At 56.1% G+C, this 15,503-nt stretch overlaps 5 protein-coding genes across 5 annotated transcripts; 2 read left to right on the forward strand and 3 right to left on the reverse strand.

The window, feature by feature from the left end:
* Positions 1-1,155: 1,155 nt before the first annotated feature.
* Positions 1,156-2,910, reverse strand: EX895_005225 (uncharacterized protein; the record flags this gene model as incomplete). The annotated part of the gene is made up of 1 exon (XM_029885818.1): positions 1,156-2,910. The coding sequence occupies one exon, from the start codon at positions 2,908-2,910 to the stop codon at positions 1,156-1,158; it is 1,755 nt and encodes a 584-aa protein (XP_029737670.1).
* Positions 2,911-3,759: 849 nt separating this feature from the next.
* EX895_005226 (uncharacterized protein) lies at positions 3,760-5,055 on the forward strand (the record flags this gene model as incomplete). Its single annotated transcript, XM_029885819.1, has 1 exon — positions 3,760-5,055. One exon carries the CDS (start codon positions 3,760-3,762, stop codon positions 5,053-5,055), a length of 1,296 nt encoding a protein of 431 aa, XP_029737671.1.
* An 853-nt stretch (positions 5,056-5,908) lies between these two features.
* On the reverse strand, positions 5,909-6,869 carry EX895_005227 (uncharacterized protein; the record flags this gene model as incomplete). Its single annotated transcript, XM_029885820.1, has 6 exons — positions 5,909-5,941; positions 6,039-6,065; positions 6,221-6,227; positions 6,311-6,418; positions 6,561-6,644; positions 6,856-6,869. The coding sequence occupies 6 exons, from the start codon at positions 6,867-6,869 to the stop codon at positions 5,909-5,911; spliced, it is 273 nt and encodes a 90-aa protein (XP_029737672.1).
* Positions 6,870-9,447: 2,578 nt separating this feature from the next.
* EX895_005228 (uncharacterized protein) lies at positions 9,448-14,112 on the forward strand (the record flags this gene model as incomplete). The annotated part of the gene is made up of 1 exon (XM_029885821.1): positions 9,448-14,112. The coding sequence occupies one exon, from the start codon at positions 9,448-9,450 to the stop codon at positions 14,110-14,112; it is 4,665 nt and encodes a 1,554-aa protein (XP_029737673.1).
* A 142-nt stretch (positions 14,113-14,254) lies between these two features.
* On the reverse strand, positions 14,255-15,346 carry EX895_005229 (uncharacterized protein; the record flags this gene model as incomplete). Its single annotated transcript, XM_029885822.1, has 1 exon — positions 14,255-15,346. The coding sequence occupies one exon, from the start codon at positions 15,344-15,346 to the stop codon at positions 14,255-14,257; it is 1,092 nt and encodes a 363-aa protein (XP_029737674.1).
* Between the last annotated feature and the right edge of the window lie 157 nt (positions 15,347-15,503).

Below are 15,503 nucleotides of genomic sequence, written 5' to 3' on the forward strand. Positions count from 1 at the left end.
TTCCTTTGTTCTGATGCGACATCGCCCAACACGATACAATGTCAAGCACGATCAGGAAGGGAAACAAGCGACGCTGGGTGTTGATGGACCGGCATAAGCCACTTGGCCACAATGAGGCATGGAACCATGATGGAGGCTCTCGCTGAATTAAGTATAAAAAAGGGTTAATGAAACGCCTCTGTTTCTGTTCATCGGAATCTTTCCGTGACCAAGAATTTCATTTGGTTTGGTGCGTCCAAGCCAAGGAGCTGTTCCCCGACCACATGCAGGGATCGGCGAGGTCCAACTGTACAGTACGCTTGGCAGGGCAAGACCATCTTCGAGTCGTGGCGAGCGTTCTGGGAAATTCGAAAAAAAAAATCACTTCCTTTGCTTCAGAGCCGAGAGCAAGGCGGTGTCGTCAGCTTGCGTCGGGCGGTGTTGTTTAGTTCACGATTCGATTTGCGCGCGCGCTGCTTGCTCGCACACTTTTGCTCACAACCGACTTTCAGCATTGCAGCATGTCCTTTTGGCCTCGATCCCCGGTCGACTTGTCAACGACGGTCGATCAGTGTTGGAGCGTGTGGTGCTCCTCACATTCTTGTAGTGTCCCCTTCAGTGCCAATGTCGGACGATCGTGGCTTGCTGCTGCAGGGTTCTCGTGGAGGTAGCAGCAGCTTCTAATGATCAGCGTGGTTCGCCATTCTGGCAGACTTCTTTCTTGCACCTCTTCCTTGTCTCAGTCTGTGTTACGCAGATGTTTGGTACCGTTGGCGCCCCGCTTACCGTTGGCTCGATCGTCGACGGCAATGCAGCCTCAGCAGTAGCAGCAGCAGGTAATTCACAAACCGTGCCTCCGTGTGCTGCCTTCCCTGCCTTTTCATGAGCCAACGTCAAAAGCCGGGTTTGCGTTCCCATTCATTTCGCTTCCGGAACAATCGATCAGACCAGGGTTCCCTCGCCTGTTTTGGGCGGCGGTACGACGTAGCTGCTTCAGGTTCCAACTAGATCCGGGTGATGTCAGTACTCTCGTCGGAAATCGGGGCTTTCACTGCAGCGCACATTTGTTGCCATGTTACACCTTGTTTCCTTCTGCAGTGCGGACGGTATGGCATGCAAAGTGAATGGGTTTGTCATTGATGACTCTACCTGTTGACAAACGTGAGCGCCTTTCCTTCAACGCGAAAGGTGATAGTCGTCGATCCTGAGCAACAAGGACACCGTCTCGGTGGCAAGCTCGATGGCGCTCGTGTTGACCAGCAGAGGCTGCAGCACATTCTCCTCCAGAATGTTGGTGATCTGGCCCTTGCGCACGTTGATACCCGCGGTCCTTTCGCCCAGAGCGTGACGGTTGCGCAGTTCGGTGACGATGCTGATCGGGTTCAATCCTGCGTTCTCAGCCAGCGTGGTAGGGATCACCTCGAGTGCCTCGGCGTATGCCTGGAAGCAGTACGCCTCCATGCCCTTGAGCGTCTGCGAGTATTGCGAGAGCAGGCGCGAGACGTGCACTTCGGGCGCACCGCCACCGGCGATGAGGGCCTTCTTCTTGACCAAGCATCGCACCACACACAGCGCATCGTGCAGACTGCGCTCGCTCTCTTCCAGCACCAGCGAGTTGGCGCCTGTGCACAGGATGCTCACCGTCCTGCCCATGTTCTTGATGCCGGTGATCTTGACGACACGGGCACCGTTCTGCTGGACCTCATCCACCAGGTCCGCCGAGGCAAGCTTGTCCTCGGTGAAGGCCTCGATGTCGGCGATGGGCTTGGCACCTAGCGTCTTGGAGACGAACTCGATCTCGTCGCGCTCAACGTCCTTGACGACCAAGATCTTGAGCTTGGCGAGGAAGTGCAGTGCGAGCTCGTTGACGGCGTCGCGCAGGATGGATTTCTGGATGAGGAGCACGTTGCAGCCCGTCTTTTTGATCTTCTTGCACATGTTGAGAAGGTATTGGCGCTCCTCCTTGAGGATCTTGTCCATCTGTCGGTAGTCGTTGACCACGATCTGGTTGTCCATGTCGGGCTTGGGGCTGCTCAGCTGGAACTGGCACACGGCGATCTTGGCCTTCTCCATGCGCGTGGGACCTCCGCTGCCCGAGATGACATTCTGTGCCAGAACGAGACCCTCTACAAGCTCGGTGTCGTCGATGGTGCCGCCGACCTTTTTGACGATTCGAATGTCGCGCAGGTCGACATTGTCTTGCGAGTCAGTGGAACGCGAAGCGCGCGAGGCTGGAGTGACGGTGGTGGTGCTTGATGGAGCAGCAGCAGTGGCAGCAGTGGCATTGGCAGTGGAAGATGTGATAGCGGAGGCGCTCGACTTGGCCGCTGCACCGGACGAAGCAGCGGGAATGACGAGACGCGTGACGGCATCCACGGCAATAGGTGCGAGCACAGACGAGTACTGCGAGACGATCTTGGAGTTGAGTGAAGTGCTGGCGGCGCGCAGAAGCGACTCTCGGTCGTTGAGCTCGACGGGTGTGGAGATGTCGGTGAGGAACTCGACCGCCTTGGTAGCGGCCTTTTGGAAGGATTCCGCAATAATGGTGGGGTGGATGCCCTTGTTCAGCATCTTCTCAGCCGCTCCAAGCAAGCTGCCTGCAACAACAACGACCGAGGTGGTTCCGTCACCGGCCTCGACATCCTGCGCTTGCGAGAGCTCGACGAGCATGCGGGCGGCTGGGTGCATGACGGCCATGTGTTTGAGGATGGTGGCACCGTCATTGGTGATGACCACCTCGCCATTCGAGGTCTGAATCATCTTGTCCATGCCCTTTGGTCCCAGAGAGGTGCGGACGGCGTCGCTGACGGCCTTAGCAGCGGACAAGTTGGATCTCCTGACCTCGTCTGGCTTATCGGCGTTTTTGAAGGCGTTTTGCGAAGGCCCGCCCCGTGCGACGGGGGCGGCGGCGGGTGGTGCTGCTGCCGACATGATATCAGGGGTTGGAGGAGTGTGTGTGCTTGGTTCGATCGAGGTGCTGAGCGCGATGTAGCAACTCGGTTCGTGAAGCAGCAGAGGTGATGGTGTCCGGAAAGTCTTGTGTGAGAAGCGCTTTCGCTGTGTTCTTCTGTGTCTTTCTCGATGCGCACCGACACGGCAGCAGCAGCTGAGCTTCTTTTTTAGCCTCAAGTCTGTGCCCAAACGCGCACTTGCGCAGACGCCTGCTGCTTCTCTTCGAGTGTTGGTTCTGCACGCTCAGCGCTGGAAGAACAGAAGAGAAGAAAAATCACAGAATCGCAGCGCGTCTGTTTTCGACGGCGAAGGTACTAAGCATGACATAAGCAGCAGCAGCTCGTCACCGAGGTTGGACCCTTGGTCGCACTGTCGTGGCTCTGGAATTTTTTCGGGCCTCAAGACCGCACTGACGTGGGATGCTGCGGCTGAGCCTCCACTTTGAATTGACGACGACGCTGGGACCGCAAATTGCCTCCGCTCTTCATCATCATCTCCGTCTTCTTCAATCATCCGCTTGTTTACATCGACCGGCTCACATTTCGCTCTCGCCATCTCAGTGGAACTATCTATCGCACTTCGGTTATCTCGTCAGCAAGTCGCAAATTCGCATCGCATTATTCGCTTTACCGCTAAGTCCATCCATCGCCCATCGAGTCCAGTAGAACCCCGTCACCGACTCCCCTTTCGAGAACGACCCTCACTGTGAACGCTTCAGATCCGTGCAAGCAGTCAAACATCTCTGAAGAAAGGACGTAAACCTCTACAAAGGCACACTTCCTTTCCACACACAAGCATCGCTGCGGCTGAGCGGCATACACATCCGACATGTCGATGTTCGGCGGCATAGATGGCGGCTTCGCCCGCTTCATGCAAAATGGCATGGATCCACGCTTTCCAAGGCCACCGCGAGCGTACGATGAATACTTCAAAGCATACAGCATGGCCATGCTGCCGGGCAAGGAGCGTCTCAACGTCAGCTACGGAGGCAAGATCATCATGCCTCCCTCGGCACTGGCGCATCTCACCAACCTCGAGATCGAATCGCCGTGGTTCTTTGAGCTGCGTAGCGTAGGCGCATCCGAGCCTCGACGCACGCATGCCGGCGTGCTCGAGTTCATCGCTGACGAGGGAAATGTGCATCTTCCCGCATGGATGATGCGGACGCTGGGTCTTGCGGAAGGCGATCCGATCCGGCTCACTGGCGCCACGCTTCCTAAGGGCAGGATGGTCAAAATCCAGCCACAGACGGTCGACTTTCTCGAGATCAGCGATCCAAAAGCGGTGCTCGAGCAGGCGTTCCGCAACTTTTCGGCGCTTACGCCAGGCGATATCGTCGAGATCAGCTATAACTGTCTCACGTTCGAGATCCTCATCATGGAGATCACACCCAACGCGGATGGCATTTCGATCATCGAGACTGATCTCGAGGTCGACTTTGCGCCCCCCAAAGGATATGTAGAGCCGACGCCGCAGCCACGTCCTCCACCCCCCACCATGGCGTCCAAGCTCAACATTGACAGTTCCCGCACAGACTCGATCCCACCCACGCGCACATCGACACCTGGCTCGCTCGCCGGAACAAGCGCTGCAGGCGGGTCTGGCGTGGCTACCCCCGCTGGACCGTTCCGTGGTTCGGGCCAAACCCTCAGCGGCAAGAAGAGTAAAGGGAAGAAGGAGCGTCAGATCGAGCAGCTGGATCCATTCAGTATAGTCCGACGTACCGATTTGCCGCGCATCGTCACCAATGACACGCAACTCACAGAGAAAAAGATCCCGGCCGCACTCAACTTGCCCTTTGGAAAACTTTTCTTTGGCTACGAAGTGATTCCTGTCGGTGGCAAACCCGACGATGCTGCCAAGGACAACCCCACAGAGACCTTTGCAGGCTCCGGAACCACCTTGTCTGGTCGTGCGCCGCGTCCCAAGCCGCAAGAGTCGCAGAGCAGCAGACCGACTAGCGAAGCGCCGACGAGGGCGACCGGTTTCACATTGGGTGGAGGACGCGTGCTGGGCGAAAGCTCGCGAAGCAGTCGGTATGCCACACCATCGAGTTCGGACGCTCGCAGCCTCAACGACAGCAAAGATAGCAAACGTGATGTCATCGAAATTGATTCTGATTGATGGACATTGTAGGATCGCATGCTCTGGTCTTTGGGTCTGATGAGGCTGCTCAGACACGATTCGGTTCACATCTGGAGTCAGATCAGACAAGGAGGACTAGAGGCACGGAAGATTTCAAGATTGGTGCTGTTGTTCGTCATGCATCGCATCTTCATCAAGGAACCGTCACTTGTCGTTTCTCCTCGCCTGCTTATATGCCTGCCATCGCCCCAGAAATCTCAGTCGCAAGCATCGTTCCACTCAGCTACATCATTGCCACGTCGTCTGTACCGGCCTGAGCGTCGTTAGAGTGATCGTTCTGTCGCCGCCCTGCAGGGGGCGAGCTTGAAGTGGAGCCCTCCCTTGAAAGAATGCCCGTTGGGGCTGATGACTGTGCTGGATGTGTCTGGAAGCGATGCGAGAGCTGATCCTCGGTCCTAGCCAAATGTTCGGAGCGGCGGGCTTGCAGCGGGTTTACAGCTGTTGCTCGGAAGGTTGAACGAGTGTGCTGATAAGGAGGTGTACCATGCGACGAGTGACGCTGGAGAGAATGCTGCCGAGATTTGATGAGTCGCTTCTGTGGACTGTGTGCTTCTTGAAGTAGCGTCCGCCAAGGGTGATGATGCGAGGAAGGTAGGGCAGCTGACTGGATTTGAAGAGGTTCTACTTCGTCCGCGGTTCCAGCCAAGTCTTGTGTTCGAGCGAAGGACATCGGATCGAGGCTGAATGTCAGCTACAATCAGGAATTGGATCGCGCGTAGTAGCATAACGCCGTCTGGAGCATCGCGACTCACCTGTACCCGCAGACCTTATCGCCAAGGTGCTTGGAGGTATGATTCGAAACGAAACCGGCGGTGGCTTGAAAGCAAAGACATCAGATCCGCATGTAGAGGGCCGCGTTTGTGGACTGTGCAGTAGGAAGAAACTTCCGATGTCAGTGCTGAGACCTGTGAGGACTTTCTTGCCGTCTCGTCTGAAGGGCCTTCTTGTGCTGTGCTGCTTACCCGGAGCTCTGTGGCTCGCGATCGTGACTACGCACGAGCAAAGAGGCGAGAGCGGGTCGGGCTTGAGCTTGAAAAGGTGGGTGTCGGCTGGCTGGTCTCGGCTTTTGAAATGTTGTAGGTCTGGAAGGCGGCAACGGAAACCCTTGATCGGTCGGGGTTCTGCCGTCACAAGGATTATGGACCCTGTCTCTGCAGGAAACAGGAAGTCAGCATGCTGAGCTAGGTGCAAATCGAAGCGCTGTCAGGCTCTGATCTGTATGGCTTAGACTCACGTGGACCTACGGAAAGCGCTAGGGGCCTCTATCTTAACGGGCAGCGACCGCAAGGCCTGGATGTCTTGCTTCAAAGCAGAGTTCTCCTTGCGCACCTCTTCCAGCTCCCTGTGTGCAACAAAGCACAGTTTGGTACGGAATGTCAGTCGTAATCCTGGCTCTGGGAACGAAGATGTCTCTGTGCATATACAAAGGGGGAAAGGGACCGGTCCTTGCTCGTCGCGGGACACTTGGTTTCGAAGCTGCTTACCTTTGCACTTGCCAGGCATGAGCCAAATCTTGCTTGACGCGAGCGAGCAGCTGTCTTTGCTCGAAGACTTTTCCTTTGAGAAGACTGCAAACCACCGAAGGAAAACCGAATGAGGCCAGGGAGCAAATACATCTCGTCAGCTGATGAGCTGTCAACGTATCGCGCTCGTATTGTGGGAGTGGACTTCCCTTATCGATTCCGACATGTGCTTGAACTACATTTCATTGGCGAAAGCATTTCGTGAGTTGAATGGCAACGAAGTGCGCTTCTGTGAGATGTGGCTCGCGAAGCTTACCTGGAACTGTTCATCGGTCGCTCACCGATACTTTGAAATGGTTAGCTTGTTTCGTTAGATTGCACTTGTCTCCGGGGGGAGAACTCACACGATGCGTGTCCATCAGCTCGCTCAGTGAGGTTTCGAATGGTTGCAAGAAGCGTTGTGCAGGAGCTGGCAACTGCTAAGAAGGGCGCAACGATGCCGACTTGTTTCAGTTCTTGAGCTGAGTGCAGACCACCAAGGGCGTATCTATCTAACGGTCTAATTTACCTCATCCAACTGAAGCTGCACCATATAGACGGTGTTCGAGCATTTTGGGCAGGAAGCTTGAACCTCATTCGGAATTGGCTTGTGGTCTCGAGCTTGTCCTCCTGTCCAAGCACCGAACACCGATAAAGCGCCGTCAGGCCAAGGTCGAGAGAATGGGAGCAAATAGGAGCGAATGGATCGTATACATACCATTGATCTCTCTATGACAGAGAATATGGAAGCACTGATTTCCCAATACAATGAAAAGATGAAGAAGCATGTTAGAGAACGTCGTCAGGATCGACTGTGACTCCCCAAAGCCGACCACTGTGGCTCATACGACTGACCTCGCCAATCCAAAAAGGATCTTCAGCTACCACTTCCGAGCTACGGACCGGTGCTGTGCCATCGGAGACGGGAATTAGGCTTCGATGACAAACACAACAGTGTACGTGGTCGAGGAAGGTAGGTGTGCAGTCAGGGACAGTCGACGTCATCTCGAGTGCAGAAAACGTAGAGCGATGATGGTTAATCTGAAGACGTCCGCAGCAGAGCTTTCTCTCAGCTGTATTCTCTTGAACTCAGCCCCCTCTCTGTTCAGACTGTGGCAGGTAATCGAATCACTGCGCACAGCCGACGTGCTGAGCCACGATCTCCCCTCCAACGGATCCGCAGCAGCTCAGCATGTCGGCCTTTCCGACTGTGTTTGCATGGCGGAACAGGCCGAAATCTACACCATCACTACTAGTCACAGGACATTCCCGTTATAGAGAATGAGATCAGACGGGAAATGAGGGTAAGGAATGGGGCAAGTTGACACTAGCAGAAGCCAAACGTCGATGGTCAAAGATCGTCGACGTGTGATGTCACACAATACTGTTTCAAAATTGCCTCTCTTTCCTTGGTCGCCCTTTTTTCGTTTCCTCTTTTTTTGGTGCTATTTCATCTTCGGTCTGCATTAGTTTTATGTTTGATCACCTGCCCCTTGCTCACCGCGATACGAAGGTGAATATTTTCAGGTGAGTTGGCACGCACCTGATTCCCGCTGCCTCAATGCTTCGCTTTTGACCCCTGCTTGTCCTGTAAATAGGTGCGGAAACACCGCCGGTGGGACAATACGATGACCGAGCGATGACCAAGCCCATTTGCGTCTGCGATGAACGCACGGATCGTAGATGAACAAGCGATGCCAGCAGTCGGAAGCGATGATGCATTGAGAACTAAGTATAGTTAAAATACTATTTAAATATAATACCTAGATAAATCCTTTGGCAGGGTCCAGCCTCCTTAAGAAAAGGCATCGCCTGCACTGTATGCCGTCTGCATACGATGAGATGGGATGGTGATCGTCCCTGGTCTCGTCTCTGCTCTTGGTGCATCCGCAGCTCGACCTTGATCTTCTCATCGCTCGCCCAACAATCCGCTCTACACACGCTTCACAGGTTCCTCACGCTCTGCGACCCTCGGACCGCCATCAGCATTGGCTCGGTCTCGCAAGTCCGCGATTGCTCCAACCTTGAGCCTGTGCGTTGCTGCGGTCGCAGAGTGTTCTTCCCACGAAGCAAGACGCTGCAAGCTCGCCTCATTTCCGCCCGAAATCTGGTGTTCCGCACTCAAGACCCACACTCGTCGCTGTTCGCGGCTACTTCCAGGGCTTGGATCGCATCCAAGTCAAGTCGTGCTGTCGGACACTGCCTACCACGTCGCCCACTGCGCAGCCATCCCTGCTTCACCCTCAAGGCTTCGGGTTCCTTCAAGGTCGCCGAATGCCAAAGCACTGTATTCTCCTCAGCTTCAACGTCTCGATCGCGCACTCCGCACATTCCTCCGGCCACCCTGAAGACCACCTGTCCGCCCGGTTCATTCAGTCTGTCACGTTCCAAACTGAAAGATTCAGGTCGATTAGTCCTCGCAGGCTTCTTCAAACCCGACGCTAGGACCTCTTCAAGCCAGCAGGAAAGCGCGTTTTTCTGCAGCATACGATACACGACAGTGGCGCTCAGGCTTGAGCGAGTGATCGGAAGCTCCTTGCGGTTCAACGCCGCCCAACTTCTCGTTCTTTTTTTTCCCGAAGGTCGCCTCCTTCGCACATTGCCGTGCTGAAAATATCCACGCGCCTGTACGTTCTGTCATTGACCGGCAGGCGAAGACCCATCCATCGATCCTGTCCCCTCGCCGTTCTTGGTGTACAAGGAACCAGCATCCGGCGCCAATCTACTCCTTAAAGGTCACCCGGGTCTTCTGCTGCTCTGCTCGCCTCCTTCCATTGGGGTCCTGTCCTGTCTGCGGCCCAACCGTCGAGCGATCCTGGGCCCTTGTAAAAGAATATTAATACAAAAGTCGAGTGTAGCGCACATTGCAATGTCCGACCTTCACAAGCCATACTTGGCCGTGACGGCCACTCGAGCGTCCCTCACACTCGCGTCTGCGAGCTTGCCGCAGCAACAGCAGACGCAGCAGACGCACATGCCCACCCAAACTCCTGTCGATCCGCGACCACGCGCTTCGGCTCCTGCTCCTCCACGCCAAAGTCCCGATTCAGCGACGCTTTCCGCCATCGCCACTCTGCCGGCACCCCCTCGGGCGCTCGCTTCGATGCCATCCTCCTCGGCAACGACGCTGGGCTCCATTCCGTCCTCGTCGTCTGGCAGCATGTCGAGCACCGGCTCAAGTGCATACACCTCCTCTCCATCAAACAGCTCAAGTGCGTGCACCTCCTCTCCATCAAATAGTCTTCAAAGTCAGCCTCAGCCATCCCGATCGACCCCACAGGTCAATCCTCGTTCTGCCAGTGGCTCCCTCAATCGCTTCGCGAACCGACCTGTTTCGCAGAGCATTCTCCAACAAGAATCCTCGCCTGGTTTGGAGCGAGGAGACGTTGCCAATGCGACCTTCTCAGGATGCGCTTCGCAGCCGTTACACGAAACTGGCCGGTCGCCCAAGCCTCTGTCTGCTTCGCAGCCGCTACAGCGGATTGTCGCGCCAACCGGTCTGCAGTCGAGTATGGAAGCTCCTTTCCATATCCAGAACAAGTCTGTCTCGCACAGCCATTCAACTCACGCCTCGACCTTGCAGTCTCCACGATCAAATGCCGTACCTGCACTGCCATCCGCTAGCAATGGTGTTAAAGGATCGCCTCAGCAAACACCCAATGCTAGCGACGTACTACCTACACAGTCACCACGCATGATAGCGAGGACGACTTCCTCGCAAGGCTTGCGGACGCCATCACAAGCAGAAATAGCTTCGGCTACCTACTCACCTCTACGACCAGCTTCGCCCAATGGCCACGAATCTCCAAAGCAGCCCCCGCGGGTGCCTCCAGTGCCCAACGTCAACCCCACAGATCTGGCATCGCCCCAAGTTGCAAGGTCACTCTCATTGCAGAGCCCTCGAGGTATCCAGGTCGTCGCTTTGACGAAAACGATAGCGGAGCCGGAACAGCCGCTGGCACAACCTGCAACGAACTCGCATGTGCTCCAGACTCGAATGCCGGTTGGCCCCCCAGACATCTTTGATCCGTCTTCGCAAGTTGCAGCGCAGCCTGTCATTCCGCTCGATGGCAGTTCGAGCCTCGATGCTTCCGAGCAGACTACTACAAATCCAGTTCAGGAGAATGCTGCTCCATCGAGCGATTCGAAGAAAAGTCTCGCCAGAACGAGCCCCCCCGCCGCAAGCTCTCCGAACAATGCTGTTGATCCGAAGTTGCTGCTGGGCCTTCGTGGGAGCTTCCTGACCTCGTCCGAGCCAGTTGACTACGAGTCACTGGTCAGCGACACTGAAAATTTCAAGCCGATCTCGTTTATTAGCTGCCTCGAAATCTCCGTTGAGGAGCTCGAAGAGCACATAATTTCGATAGTCGAACAGCAAGGCGAGCCTTTAGTCATTTCGGACCTGGACAAATGCCCCGCATGGACCTCGGACCTGTTCAGTCCACAAAAGTATGAGTCTCTCCAACCCGGTGTGGAAGCAGACGGCCATACAGTGCTTCTCCGGAATCTGACCGACTGGACTGACCAAGCTCTCCCTTTGCATGCCTTCATGGCACGCTGTGTTAGCCAAAGGACTTACCCTCCGGAGCAACTGGAGAAGCTCTACGGGAAGGATCTGCCCTGTCCTCAAGAGTGGAGTCAGGCTCTGGTCAAGCTGGTGCATCCACGCCTCGGATATCATGGCGAACAGGACGCATCTGCATCGCTCCGCGACAGAGCGCGGTCCGTCACCCAGATGTGCTACTATGGCCCAGGCCAAACCTGCACGCCTCTGCACCGAGACCTGTGCTCGAGTCTAGGGCAGAACCTCATGGTCTGGAGCGATCCCGAAGCTTCAGCGATGTGGATGATCACCCATCCCGAGGATGCCGACGCCGTAGATCGATACATTGAAACCAAAGGCGGCGATCCTTATTCTGAAGGATATGCTCCGCATCCCAACGAGCTCCGCGATGCGCCCTTCCCGGTCTCTTGTTGGAAACAGCGGGTTGGCGACCTCGTACTAATCCCGGCGCGTGCATCGCACATGGTTATCAACCTGGGTGGCCGCACCCTCAAAGCGGCCTGGTCCCGTTTGACCATCGACACGCTCGGGAGCGCTCTGCTCAACGACCTCCCTCTGTATCAGCGCATGTGCCGCGTAGAGACCTACCACATCAAGCCGGTGATCGAAGAAATGCTCCTCGCGTACACCGGGCAAGTCGAGGCTGATTTCGCCAAGAGCCACGAGATCTCAACGGTTTCGATTCGCGATCTTCGTGCTCTCCTCAAGATGTACGACGCTATCCTGTCCGACGTGTTTGTTCCCGATTGGCGCGAGATAAAGTTGGAAGGAGGCTACGACAGCTACGTCGAATGCGATTTCTGTGGAGCTGACGTCTGGCATGGTTATTTTGAGTGTCAAGAAGGCGAAACGTTGTGCGCCTTGTGCTATTGTCAAGGAAGACTCTGTGGTTGTTCCAACGCACTGGAAGCGCTGCAGCCGCGTCAGCATTGGCGCAGCTTTGGCGAACGTCTGCAGTTCCGGAACAAGGCAGCACAGGTCCTGCTGTCGGCGGACCCGTCGCTCGCCTTGCCCATCAACGAAAGAGCCAACGCCTCTGACGACGAAGCGGAAGATGAACCTCCCTTGCTGCCGGTGCAGGTGTTAGAAGAGGACGACGTGGGCAAAGGCTCCTGGCCGTTCAGTTTCATGGCCGCCATGAACCTGTACAAGCTCCGGCAGACTGCAGGTTGGCAGGGAAACCTGGCGCCGTGCAAAATTTGCAATGCGAATGTGGATCTGTCGCAACGGTACCATTGCAAGCCGTGCAATCAATCGTTCTGCCATGGATGCCTCCTCCACAAGCTTTACATCCATCCAGCGCACACTCTGGCCCAGAACGAGCCAAAGCCATTTCACGGCTACCACAAAAAGCTCAGCACGCTCGACTACAAGGAGTGGAAACAGGACCCACTCGAATTTTGCGAAGAGGCGCGCGCCCACTTTGCGCTCATTGAGGCGGCGAGAACCAAGATGAAATGTAGGCCGATCAACGAATCATGTCGCATCGGTTTTCTCGACATAACGGACAAGCATCCGCATGGCCTCACAGGCACGCTCGGTGTCAGACGACCCCCCAAAACAAAGGTGCACAAGGCCAGGACAACTACAGAGCCAGCTTCGTCGTCTCCGCCGTCAACGCCAAGCTCGCGTAAGCGCCCAAAGGATACGGTAGAGCCCGCGTCGGCTGCATCTCCAAGATCGCGAGCGAACAAGAAGGCCAAGCTGGATTCTCCTACGTCAAAGCCCATGGATCAGGATGACATCGTTATACAAGTGCCACGAACTCCAGAGGCGATCGAATCTCCTGCGAGCAGGCCAGTGCCAGTGCCTGTGCCGTTGCCACGGCCCGCACTTCCAGGCAATCTTGCGGTTGACACAGGTGAGTCACAGGGAACTGAACAGGCGACGTCTTCGATACCCACGGTGGCCAGCGGTATCAGGAAGTTCGTGCTGCGTGAGGGCAAGGTACGCCCTGTGCCGCCGGTCCTAATTGCTCCTGCCGCCTCCGAGGCAACACCCAGCAAACCAGCTATGGCCAATTCGTCTTCAACCAGTGTGCCTATTCATCCGACCACACCGAAAGCTGTTCGGGCTACCCCACCGGTACTGGCTCGCTCAGCGAGCAATGCCAGCTCTCCCAACCCTTCCATCGTCGCCACGAACCCTCGACCAAACACGAGCGATTCCCCTCCCGTCTTGCCCAATCCAAATGGCGGCTTCACGCCTGAATCTGGGTCAGAACCTGTTGCTCAACGCGTCTTGCTGACAGCGGCCGTCCCTGTCGCATCGCCTGCGGGCGTCCACGCTGTCCCGCCTGCGTCGTCTACACCTCGGAATGTCAGTCCGCCCTCCGCAGCGGCAGCTCCGGTAGAAGAACAAGGCACTTTAGCCCTGGCGACAAGCGTGGTGGCTGCAGGAATCTCTTCCAGTCCGAAAGCACCGGCAGCAGGGTCGTCACCTGATACCTCGGCGGCGGGCCTTGGAGCGCTCGACAGCATGAATCTGCGGGTGATCACCGAGATTCTGCGCATCTTTAGCCAGTCGAACCAAAGAATGATCCAGTCCCAGGTGGAAGAGATTAACACAGCGCTGGCGAAGCAGGCTGAAGAGCACAAGAGGCAGCAGGCGAAGCAGGACGACTACCACCGCAAAGCTTTGGCCAAGATGGAGGCTACACTGCTCAAGAGGTTCGACGAACAAAGCGCGCAGATGATGTCGGAGAGGGGCAAGCACAAGGAGGAGATCAAGGAACTGCGACAGAAGCTGGATGAGGTTGTTCAACAGCAGAACGAGATCGTCCAACGACAGTCTAGTGACGGAGTCATGGTGGGCAAACTCTACGAGAAGATCTCGGGGCTGCTTCACGATATCGACCAACAAGCGCAGGCTCAGTTGCAGGCAGAGTTGGCGACGCGAACTTCACAATCTTCAGGAAGCGATCAGGCGATGCCGAGCGCGCACTTTGCTCCAACGAGCCATACTCGTTGACACGCCTCTTCGCCTCATGTAAGTTGTTCCTTTCACTTCTTGATCACACGTTTCGCAGACAAGACATTGTGGTGGCGTTGTGGGCTGCTCCTTTTTTTTAATGATGTCTTCGTCTCATAGGACGACAGTATGTCAAACTAGCCTACGAGCTGATCCGGTACGTGAGCTTTTCGGCAGAGGCTTTGCCCTCCTGCACGTATTTGAGACCTTCAGGGATCTTCTCGAGTCCGCCGGACATTTCCTTGATCCTGTTGCCGCGGAGAAGGCCTTTCTGGAACAGCTTGTAAAAGTGACCCTCCTTGCCGTTGAGCCACTCCTTCATCAGGTTTGAGTCGGCGCTCACGCGGTCCTGGTCATACACGGCTTTGCCGTAAGTGAACGGACGTCCCAGAGCGGTGTAGGCGAGCGTGTGAATGATGTTGACCTCGCCCTTACGCAGCTCGATGGCCTCCTTGTCGGGCTTAAGGAGAACAATGACGTCGCCGCCTTTGGGGCCGAGGGACTTGACACAGAGCTGCTGTGTACCGTTTTCGGAGATGCAGTCGAGCGCCTTGCTCAGGTTGGGGTACTTGGCGGCGATTTTCTGCGGGGTGGTCTCGTCGCGGTAGTCGTACAGGTCGTCGGCACCGAGGTCGCGCAGAAGAGCATGGTTCTTGGGGCTGGCGGTGGTGATGACTTTGTATCCAGAGACGTGAGCGAGCTGGATGGCCCATTGGCCGACAGTGGTGCTTCCGGACCAGATGAGAATCTCGGGTGCGTCGTCGGTGACCTTGATGGGCCCGTTAGAGAAGTCGGGGACAGGCAGGGCCAGACGGTGGAACAACGCCTGGACTGCCGTCTCTCCGCCGATTCCGAGCGAGGCAGCGGTCAAGTCATCGACATTATCGGGGATGGTGGCAACGATCTCACTGTTGGTCTTGAGATACTCAGCAAAGCTGCCGCGGTCGGGACTGCGTCCACCGTGAACGAAGCCTGCAACGCGGTCGCCTTTTTTGAGCGTTTTGTTTCGGACTTCGGGACCAAACTGCTCGACAATACCGACAAAGTCACAGCCAACGATGCTGCCTGGTTCGGAAATGAGGGCGACATGCTTCCAGTCGGTGGGGTTGATGGTGACGGCAAGCGTGCGGACGAGGATCTCGTCTTTGTCGAGCGAGGGGAGCGGCACCTCCTGGACCTGAGTCGTGTGGCCCTCGACGGTGACCAGGGCTTTCATTTTCGAAGGGAGAGACATAATGGGTTCAAAGGTGCTGGTCAGTTGGCGCTCGATTATGATGGGAAGAGTAAAACTGCTTCAGACGGAAGAGCCGAAGAAGAAGCTATTATAGGTTTTGAGCGAGCGTCCCCAACGCTGTGCACCGAAAAGCATTGCCGTGGTCGTCGGTAGGGCA

This window comes from Sporisorium graminicola, chromosome SGRAM_6, assembly GCF_005498985.1.
Source record: "Sporisorium graminicola strain CBS 10092 chromosome SGRAM_6, whole genome shotgun sequence".
Taxonomy (NCBI): domain Eukaryota; kingdom Fungi; phylum Basidiomycota; class Ustilaginomycetes; order Ustilaginales; family Ustilaginaceae; genus Sporisorium; species Sporisorium graminicola.